The 11,696-nt window shown below is 29.1% G+C and overlaps 2 protein-coding genes and 1 non-coding gene across 3 annotated transcripts; 2 read left to right on the forward strand and 1 right to left on the reverse strand.

Annotated features, from left to right (window-relative positions):
* Positions 1 to 94: 94 nt before the first annotated feature.
* Positions 95 to 5,842, reverse strand: MYO1 (myosin 1; the record flags this gene model as incomplete). Its single annotated transcript, XM_003685710.1, has 1 exon — positions 95 to 5,842. The coding sequence occupies one exon, from the start codon at positions 5,840 to 5,842 to the stop codon at positions 95 to 97; it is 5,748 nt and encodes a 1,915-aa protein (XP_003685758.1).
* A 2,745-nt stretch (positions 5,843 to 8,587) lies between these two features.
* Positions 8,588 to 9,598, forward strand: TPHA0E02330 (uncharacterized protein; the record flags this gene model as incomplete). Its single annotated transcript, XM_003685711.1, has 1 exon — positions 8,588 to 9,598. One exon carries the CDS (start codon positions 8,588 to 8,590, stop codon positions 9,596 to 9,598), a length of 1,011 nt encoding a protein of 336 aa, XP_003685759.1.
* A 1,590-nt stretch (positions 9,599 to 11,188) lies between these two features.
* TPHA0Etrna4D lies at positions 11,189 to 11,260 on the forward strand. The gene has a single exon. It is a non-coding gene; the product is annotated as a tRNA-Asp (tRNA).
* The last annotated feature ends 436 nt before the right edge of the window (positions 11,261 to 11,696 follow it).

Here is an 11,696-nt window from a genome sequence, read left to right on the forward strand (position 1 = left end):
AACAATATATACAAAAATCATTACTTTTAATTTTATTTGAAATTTACATATACATATCTGTCAATATATATATCATCTTAAGAATGGATTCATATTATGTCATTATTTGTTGGGAATTAACGTTAGCATCATTTTTATTTGGACTCAAAGATTGGAATTTTTGTTTCCAATATTCTACTTCTTTGTCCAGTTCTTCAACCTTCTCTTCAAAATATGAATTATCACGGATCATTCTTTTTATGTCAAGTTGTTGTTTACTTAGTTGTTTTTCCAAATTACTGACTTTATTGATGTATTCCATCGAATCTCCTTCAAGCTTCTTTCTTTCTTCATTTGCTATCTTTATGATTTCCATCTGTTTAGTGTTTAAATTTTTTAAATCTTCTAAATCATTTCCAAGGACCTTATTTTCTTTAATTAATTCATACTTCATGTTGGTCTCTGATGTTAGTTGGTCTTGTAATTCGTTCAACCTTGATGACCACAAATCCTTTTCTGAAGTATCAGCTAATTGCTTTTCTAACAATTTAATGTCATTATTTAGCTTCATGTTTAATTTATTGATTGTTGTGTTTTCTTCCGATACATCGATTTTTTTTTGCTTTAGATCATCATACTTCAATTTAGAATCATTAACTTCCATTTGAAGTTTTTCAATTAATTGCGAGCTTCTTTCAATTTGTTCACCTTGTAATTTCAATGCATCTTCTAAATAAGCCTTGTTATTCAACAGATCTGTGTTTTCCGTAATAGTCTTATATAATTTGTCTTTTGTTGTAACTAATTCTATATCCATAGAAGAAAGCTTCTTTTCTAAATTAGCACAGAAATCTCTAATATCATCAAGTTCTTTAATTAAGTTATTTTGAGTAACAATTGATTCACTGTATCTCTTAGAAATATCTTGATTTTCTGCTATTATATTATCCCTATCCAAGGTTAGCTGTTCTAACTTGCTAGTATAATGACTATTTTCTCTCAGTAATTCTGCAACATTAGCTTCATAATCGTTTTGTAATGTCTCTAAATTATAGTTCAAGTTCGAAATCGTTTTTTTATATTCAGTTTCAATCTTAGAAAATGAATGTAATTCTTCTCTTAATCTTTCTAGTTCGTCTACATTGGTTAAATTACTTTCCATTTTAATCATTTCTCCTTTGTAATGATCAATACTGGATTTTAAAATATTTATCTGGTCATCTTTCTTTTGTAAGTCTACCATGCATTCTTGTAATTTTGTCGAAATATCGTTTCTTTGCATCTCGACATCCCATATTGATTTATCCATTTCTTTGTTAGTTGATTTTAGGTCATCAATTAATTTTGCCATGCCTTGTACATCATTTTCGGCTTGATTCAACGCATGGGAAAGTTCTGCTATTTTATGATTACTATTATCCAATTGATTAAATGTATTCGTTAATTGTGTCTCATTCTGTTTCAACTTTGAAGTCAATACATCATTATGTTCATTAGTTTTTTCTGTATCAACTTTTAATCTCTCTAAATTATCAATTAATAAAGCTGTCTTCGTATCCGATTGTTTTAAAGAATGAACTAATGAATTAATTTTTTTATCTGCATTGTTTAGAAATTCTTGGAGCTTATAGTTTTCTAATTTGTAGAATCTAACTTCATCCTCATATTTGCCAATATTTTCTCTATTTAAAAAGATATTACCAGCAGGAGGATTAATGTTTGTACGATCTCTGAGTGGACTCATGCTCTTTAATCTAATTTCTAATTGTCTGACCTTTTCTTCACTAGCTTTAAGTTTTGTTATCAAATTAGGCGAGGATATAGCATCTCCTGATGACTTTTCAAACTTTTTAGAAAGAGAAGAAAGTTTGGCTTCAGCATCATAACGTGCTTTTGTCTCTATTTCTAGTTGTTTACGTAAATATTGTGCTTCTAAAGTTAATTGTTTTGCACTAATCTCTGAAGTATTATCGACTTTGAGAAGTTCATTATCGAGATTCACCTTCAAGTCAGAACTTTCAATGATTTTCCTTAACTTGTTCCTCTGTGAAGTAACAGTTTGGATTTCTAGCACTGTAGAAGCTAGTTTTGTTTCAGTAAATCTCAATTTCGAAGTCATATTCTTCTCATTTTCAGTGGCCTTATTAAAAGCTACCGTTAAATCCTGTAACTCCGCTTCCAATAAATCAATTTTAGAAGCCATTTTTTCAACATTATGATCACTTTCGTTGACAATTGATCTATTGATACTCAATTCCATTGCTCTATCATTATTCATTCTTTTAATCTCTTCAGATAAGTTTTTATTCCGAGCAGACTCTTCAGATATACGTGTTTCTAGTTTCATTATACGGCCTTCATCACCACTTTTAACTGACCTTTGCTGTTCTTCCAAAGCTCTATGCTTCTGTTCAAGTTCTTGAAAATTTTGGATATATACCTTTAAATTTTCTTTTGTTTTATTCAATTCTTTTGTCATTGAAGTATTTTCCAACAAAATCTTACTCTTTTCTTGTTGTAAAGTTTTTAATGTTTGATTCTGTTGAAACAATTTCTGTTGTAAGGCATCTGTCTCTGCTATTTTAAGTTTTAATTGCTGTTCAAATAACTCATGATCTCTTTTTAAGGTTGCAATTTGAGTTTTTAAACTAGAATTATCATTTAGTAAAGTTTTTAAGCGAACTAATGCTACATTGCAATTTTTTTCTAACGTTACCAATTTTGAATCTAAATCATTTTCAGAATTAGAAAGTTGTAACTCCATGTCTTTGATTTTCAACCTTTGCTCGGACTCCACTTTAGTTAACTTACTTAATTTATCAGTTAATTCATTATTGTTTAAAGTCAAGGAATGTAAAGTCTCTTTTTTGGCTTTAAGATCAGCTTCTAATTCACTGATCTCAATTATATACTTTTGTTCTCGTTTTTCATACAGAGTCTTCGTTTCTTGCTCTTGTTCATTGATAGACTTTTCCAAACTTTCAATTTTTTCAATATAGTCTTTATTTTCAGAAGCTAGAATTGCTTGATTACTTTCTATTTCTTTATTAATTGTCCTTAATTCATCTAATTTTTCTGTAAGTATACCTTCTTGAACTTTTGCCTCCTCAGCTAGCATTTCATGTTCTTTTAATTTTTTTGATTCTTCCTGTAATAAAGCTTGTACATTGGTTAACTCACTCTCTTTGTCACATAACTTCCTTGTCAGATCTACACACTGAGACTCAGTGATTTTTATTGCCTCTTCCATATTTTTAACATTTTCTTGAATTTTCCTATTTTTAACAATATCATCCGAGGAGTTCAATAAAGGTTTTAACTTAATGTACAAGTTAAACCAAGGACTGGAGTTTATTAACTTATTATAGCTTCTGAATGATTGTCCAATCTCTTGAGTTGCATAAATTTCTGCGAGTTCATGTTCCACTGATTTTCTAACCAACAAACCCTTGATTTTTGAATTAAACTTAACAGTTACTTGCATCAATTTCTCTTCAATCATTTCTTCCATATTGGCAAGAACACCAGCTTTGAAGAACAATTTTGTTTTTCCTATTTTATATAAAGTAGGAGAGATGTTCATAATGTTCGATATTAATATTTCACAATTATGCTTGTAATTTCTTAAATCCAATGAAGTTAACATGTTTTTATCTAATAAAAAGTGGTATCTTTGATAGAACTCTTTAAATAATATACGGTTCGGATATCCCTCTCTAGCAATCCTTATACCTTCTAGAACACCATTACAACGTAATTGATCCAAAACGAGTCTCCTATCCAAATCCATTGGTAATTTAGAATTATTTGGTATAATACAACGAACAAAATGGGGATTAGTAGACTGCAATTGATCTACTAATGACTTCAGTTGTTCTCTATGTTTAGATGCTGTTGTAACCTTAATTGAGTTATTATAATAGTCATCAGATGCAAAGAAAGTAGCAATAATTTTAACAGATGAGCTGGACAGAATAGTTAATAAATGTTCATTCAGTGGGTCTCTATTTTTTGTCAACCACCCTAGGGTATCGTATTCAACATCACCTGCATAATGCTTTAAAATAAAACAATCGGGCTTCTTCGATCTTTTAAATCTTGAATCTTGGTTTTTATTATCACCCCAATTATTAATTAATTTATTGAAGAATGATTCGTCACTTGAGTTTGGAATTATAGATTCTTCATCTAAAAGAGGCAATATACCAGTCGGATTAGAACTTTTAACTTCAATTAAGTCAATTGTAGCCTTTGATTCCTTCCCAAAATCAATGTAGTCCCAATCTATGTTCTCTTTTAAATACTCTTTTTGCTCCAAGATAAACATGTGATTATTAAAAAATTGTTGAAGCTTTTCATTAGTATAGTTAATGCAAAATTGTTCAAAAGAGTTTTTTTGAAAAATTTCGAAACCAGCAATATCCAGTAAACCAATATAATTTACATCCAATGATGAACCCGTATCATCAGAATTGATTTCTGTGTTGTTTAGGTTCAAAGTCTTGTTTATCTTTTCAACAATGTAATCAAATAAATCTGTGTATAGATTTTTTGATAAAGCATGTAAAATTGATTTAGATTGTTGAATATTCTTCGATTTGGCAACCCATTCTTTACCAGCTTTTGACTTGGGTTTTATCAGTGATTGTTCCAGTTCGTTTATATCTGTTATTCCTAATAATTCACCAATTTTATTTAATAATTCTGGATTTGAAAACCTAGCCTGTTTATCATTCTTATTACCAGTTGTATGATTGTATTGTAGATTACCGATATGCAAAATAGCTGAGATAATTCTAAAAATGTCAGAAATCTCTGTTTCAGAAAATCCAATTGTGTCCAAAGCGTTAATTAGATCTTCAAAGTTTCTACCGTCATTGGACGAATGTATATCATTTAAAATATTGTATGAAGAATAAGCAGTTGACTCAATTAATAATTTTTTTTTTAAATCTGCATATTTTTCTTGCTTTAAAGCAGCTAATAACTCATAAAATACATGAAAATTTCTTTCATCATTGGTTTGTGTTATTATTCTAGATTTTTCTAGTAAATACCATTCTATTTCTGCACCAAGTATTTTTTGATTAAAATTTGAAATTTTAATTTTAATGAATTTACCAAATCTTGAAGAATTATTATTTCGCACTGTCTGTGAATTACCAAATGATTCTAAAATTGGATTACTATTCAATATTTTCTTTTCAAATTTATTTGAACTTTCAATCGAATGATCTTCTGTAATTGATGTTAGATATTGTAAAATTTTCTTTGTATTTTCTGTTTTACCTGCACCTGATTCACCTGTCACTAAAATTGACTGATTTTGTTTATTTTTCAATAGATTTTGAAATACATTTTCTGTAATATTATAGACATGTGGTGGTAATTGATTATTAATTCTAGCATTTGAATTATATTCAGAAGATGTTTGCACGTTCAATTCTTCTTTTGCTTTTTGGTTATGATATTTTTTAATGAATTCATGACCATATATATTTAGCTGTTTATATGGATTAATTGCAACTAAAAATAATCCTGAATATGTATAAATCGAATCTTCCATATACCTGTTTTGGAGATTATACAAAACCGATGGTTCATTCAAATGGGTCAATTCAGACAAATCATTTACTTTATCAAAAATATTTGGATTGACTGGCCATATGTAATTTATCGAAACCTGTACTTGTTTATTATCAGATAATTTTCTTAAGGTTACTTGTTGCTCCACTGAATTACCATTTTTTGAATTATTATTTGATGAAGGATCTTCTGTTACCAATTCTGCTTTAACAAATAGCTCTTCAGTATCCGTGGGTATCCAAAATAAGGAACTTGAACTAGAACTACAAGTTGACATTGTTACCGTTTTGTGTTTGGTTGCGAATTGTTTCTATGGTCTACAAAATGTTGTAATAAAGTCGAGTAATCCTGTCTCGTATTTCACCTATACGTTTAACAACACACTTGCTCTTCAGCTTAGCATAATTGTATTACAATTTATAATTTTTGATATAAGAACGCAGTTATGAATACGTTTTGTTATTACTATATACATTAATTTAAATTTAATCTTTAAATTTACATATTTTACATATTTGTTTCTTTCCCTTTTTGGAAACAAATAAACAAAAAAATCGATGCCTGCTTTCAAAATAAACTTAGCACGTGATAATCACGTGTCAATGATTACTTGTTACCTTTTGTTTTATTGTATCATGTGATCATAAAATGATTAGCAGTTTTTTCAAGAAAAATACTTCGAAAAGGCGGGCAAGTAGCAAGCAGCAACTAGCGAGTGGTTAATTCAAAGTTCATGACATTATCAGTTAAATAAAAGGAAGTCTATCATTATTTCCAACAATCTAAAAACCAGCCAATATAGTAAGGTAAAAAAAAATAAATGCTGGTAAATTCAAAGTCGTTTCATTAAGAATTTAAGCGCCATTACAATTTTAAAAAATATTTTTTGTCAGAATTTATCTTGTGAGTTCAGATTTAATCTCTACTGTCATGACTTGTCTTAGTTTACCTTAATATTTAGAATCATATGGAGTGTTACAATATGAAAACGATAAATAAAGTATAAGTAATTAGAAAATACTAAATTCGGTGTTAATATATCGTTTATATCGATACCACTTATATTTGCTCAACTTTCCCACATACTGAGCTGCGTATCGCCGCAAAAAAGATAGTATATCGGTTCATAAAATACATTGATAAACGAGTGATTATTATCAAGATGGTTATTATAATACAACGTGATGCACTGGTATTGTACCGTTTGGTTAACAATCGAACTTCAAATAAACTTAATACGGATCCGTTTATCTTCCGTGTAATAATTAATTAAAATGAAAATTCTCAATCTTTTTTCTAATGCAAGTATTCTAACTTCACTCACAATTTTTTTCATTTGTACCGAATGAATGCAAAACACGATGAGAATGGCTTGAACGAAAATAATATAAAAATTGTTTTTTTTTCTTTCCTCCTTTGTTTTATTATATCATTTCGTAGAACCATTTTTCAACATGTGAGAACTATTAAAATATAAATTGAGACCAAATATTGTGCCAAAAACAGTAAATTGAATCTCACAAATTAAATTGCCGAACAAATATATAGATACTATATCAGTTACTTTTGAAAAAACATAGACTGTTGTCCTTCCGCCTTCCGTCTCTTTTACCCAAAATGGGTTGTCACAATATTATGGAAGAATTAAGAAAATATGGGAAGATTGAGGAAGGCAAATACCTTTCGAATTAATGTGAGACTGCTCAATAGGAAAACTTTGTTATGAGAATGCGGACTTAAATATTACCTGCGGTTTATATCCAGGAAACAAAAAAAAAAGTAATTTCTTCATTCATATTGAACCTAAGAATTCCCGTTCAATAGTGCATTCTGGTATATTGTCCTTTTCCTTCTTCCGTTACACCTACGGGTTAATTAACAATATTAAATACTTACCGTTCCGAAAAACGTGCTTAGCTCGCGTATTTTTTTTTTGAAGATGCGGTGTAGGAATTTTGTCTTTTTTTTCAATTATTTTTTTTATAAAAAGTAAAACTACTTTCGTTTCTTTTTTTCTTAATTTTTAACTTCTCCCAGCTTTTACTTGCGCTGTTGAATAGGTTTCTGACACGAAAAGTGACATAGGTCATGAATGCATGAACATGAACATTGTACCAATAGAGGGTCTTGTATCTCCTCTTTGAATTTCTATAGTTCTTGATTCAATTTTTCGAAGTTCGTTGTTCCATATCTAGAGATAAGTAACCTCAAGTGAAATATATACAGGAGATATTTATTTGTTGCTTTTTTAAAAATAAAAAGAAATGATTCAATTGTAATCTTGCATGCCGTCGTCATTTTTTATTATTACTTTTATCTATGTTTTAATATCGGTAATTATCTAAGCGATCCTCTACGAAGATTCTCAATTGTAAAGGTTTCAATTTGGTTTCGTTAAATTATATAAAGATTAACCATCAATTTTAGGACTAAGATCTTGTTACAAAAATTGAAGACCAATACCGAATAAACTAAGGTGACTTTGCAGAAAATTTTTTTCTTACAAACAAGGTGTATTGTTCGATGGTAATATGTCAGTTTACCTGCAACACAATGTATAAGACCCGCAGCTTAATCGAGGTTCTTATTATTTCAAATGTCATTAAAGGTATTTAACTTGAATAGCACATTATAGGCAACGCTTTATTACTTCATTATCGCTTCTAATAATGCTATTGGAATGCCGTTATTTATTTTATTTCCTGGGTGAACATCTCTGTTCATTATTTGCACAACAAAACAAAACAAAAAAAGAGAAGGTCATCGGTTAACCTTTTTAATCATCTCCTGTATATCTGAATATCGAAGTGAATATTCTATATACTGAATATCACTTCAAATTAAAAAAAGTATATAAATAAAGATTGACTTCACTTTCCATCATTAATGACTTTATCTTATCCTATTTTTTTCAAATTATTAAAATCTATAACGCCTCTCATTTTTACATTTCCAAGACTACACTTATTATATTAATCAACTCAACAAGAATACCAACCATCATTTAATAATTGAACGAACTATGTCATTTTCTCTACTATTCGATTATGAGATGAATTTTTGTATAGAATCAAGATATAAAGATCTAACAAATAATAGAATAACTTTATTTGCTTCTCAAAATGTTAATAAAACAGGCTTACTTTACAAGTTTCTGAGGTATCCAAGGTCACCCCCGGAAAATACTAAAGAAGATATCTATAAACTTAATCTTTTACTTAGTTCTGTATCAAAAATTTTAAAGGAGAATAGTAGATGTGATACAACGACTATTATTAAACAAAATAGAAAATTAATAAAATACTTAATGGATAGAAAATCCGTAAATGCATTTCAAATTCAAATATTGGATACAGATACATCAACTGATTCAAGTTATTCTTCAAGTAATTTCGAGTTTAATGAACTTAAAATAATGCAAATTAAGCAGAGTGACGTCTTTGTTCTATGTTATAACGCTTCAGATATAGATTCATTATATGAGTTAAAGCGTTGCTACATCAATATCGTGGCATGCTTTGACAATCTCAAAGATATGATACCACCGATATATTTTGTTGGCTTACAAGATGAAAATTCTTATCCATTGGCGACTTTAAATAACGATCCAGTTACATTTTTTAACGACCTTGGAATTGATATCAATACATATCCGTATCTCGTTCAAATTTCAGAACTAAATGCGACTTCAGATAGTTACAAATCTTTGTTGGTAAAAATTATTTTAAGTGCCATAAAGTTTAAAATTGAAAGAGAAAAACTAATAGAACCTAATGAAGTAGAATCAAATCAAAATGTCAATAATAATAACAATAACAACAGAATTTCTGCAAAAATCCAGAATAAAGTACAAACAAATTCCATCTTAACGAATACATTTGACCATAATGTAGCTGATACCGACATTGCACCAAACTCAACTACAGCGATTCATTCCAATGAAGTATCATCAAACAAAAGAACAGTAGTACGAAAAACTCGTTCAATACAAAAAGAAAACCTGCATAAAAATCCTTGTTGTATAATATGTTAATTTATAATACTTCAGAGAACTGAATTTTTCAAATACTTTATAGACAAATAATATTATAAGAATAGCATCCATTTATTTTTCTAACTATACCTAACACTTAGATTTTAAGGTAAACACTTTTTATATGCTTAAATATTTCGATAATTAGGTAACAGTCAGTGATGTCTAATTGTTACTATCACTAAAAACTGGTAAATATCGACATCGTAAACCCTTCTATAAACTTCACTCTTATTTTAAATAAAATGTAAGTGCTATCGGTTAAAAAGCGAAAGGTTCATAGAACACAAAACTCTTGCTAAAAAGTATAACAAACAAAATCATTTATCAATGGCTTCCTAGAATGAACAGTATTGATATGCTCCCACATAGTTAAAATAAAAAATGATTATATAAACATAAATCTTCCATAAAAGTGAACAGTAAATATTCTAGCAACATTCACGTATAAATATGATCTTAACAAGAATAGAAGTCAATATAATGATATCAAGCTCATCCTTCAATAAGAGAACCCGAGGTAGTAAAATAATCAAACTCCGATAGCAGATCTTCACCTATATGAATACAGAGACTTCTTTATTTGAAAGGTTATTGAATGTACCATAGTTACCGTTATCATGACAGAATGCCCAATCAGTTTATGAATAAAAGAATGTACTCAAATAACTAGAAGTTTGCTTATTATTACGAACTCCTAGTCTTCTTTGCAAATAATGTATTGATAATTACTTAAATCTTCAGCGGTAGAGTGCCACATTCCCGACAAAATCTATGACAGATGTTATAGTTCGTAATAAATATTTCAAGTTTTTGTAACGTTGCAAAGTTAGTAAATTTGAACATAAAATTCTAGATTTAAAAGTGATTGGTTTCAGTTATTCCAATTTGCTTCTTAGATAAAACTTTGGCGATTCAATATTGTTAGAGAATTGTTGTAAACCAACCTTAGGAAACCTAGTTAGATTACTGACGCAGTATATGCTAATCGATATATCCGATAAACCGGTTCAATAAAGATATTACGTTACAAATGAAACAAGGTTAATCTGTTGAAAATGCCACTGGTCGTATAAGTGACTATACGATACCAGATATTACCTCTATACGAGACTATTGTTATAAAACTGAAACAATAAGTCCTCACGAGAATGTAATAGCAGAATTTCTAATGCATAAATAGTACTGTAGAACCATCAGCCTGCCGTACGTGTTCAACTCGACGACGTCGTCTCGAGTGGACAGAACGGTAGATTGAAATAGTATGTATATATAAACCCCGGTAATCAATAGTTAACAATTCATTGATCCAGGTCCAAGAGACCAGAGAGATTAATCTAATTATATAGTATGTAATTTAACTACATTTTAATATATTAAAGCAATGAATTCATCTATTGAGCACGTACAGCCAGTTAGGTGTCTTTAGCAATGTGATGTTTCAGATTTTATAATTTATTTCTCAATTCAGAATATACTTAACCTGACAAAGTTATTTACTTCTTGGTAGGGTTTCTTAATAAGATTATGTTCTTGTTTAAATTAGTAAGATAACACAAACTCGATAACACAAAGGAACCATAAATAAAATCCGGGATAGTTTAATGGTTAGAATCCGCGCTTGTCGCGTGCGGGATCGGGGTTCAATTCCCCGTTCCGGAGATTTTTTTTAATCAAAACAACAATATCAAAAAAACTCCTAGTACCTTCAGAAAAGATAATTATTAAACAGATTTGTTATCGAGATCTAATTACATAGAAACTAGAAAATATATTCTTTTTGAATGATATCAAGTATAATATTGTTATGGATATGGTAGGTAACAATTTCTTTATTTCATATAATGTCATTATTTTGAAGTTATATTAACTACGAACAAAAAAATTTTTATAGCACAAGGCGTTTTAGAAAATTGAAAAATCTAAGAGATATAAATAAGCACATTTAATTTTGTAGAGAACTTATATATAAAAGAAGATTTGGAACGACTGTACGTACCTCACCAACTATATATTTTGAGAATATTTTCAAAAATTTTAGAGGAAACAAGGTTTCTAGTTAAACAAAGAGGTGTCACCTACTTAAACCAATTGCCCA

Source organism: Tetrapisispora phaffii, chromosome 5, assembly GCF_000236905.1.
Source record: "Tetrapisispora phaffii CBS 4417 chromosome 5, complete genome".
NCBI lineage: Eukaryota > Fungi > Ascomycota > Saccharomycetes > Saccharomycetales > Saccharomycetaceae > Tetrapisispora > Tetrapisispora phaffii.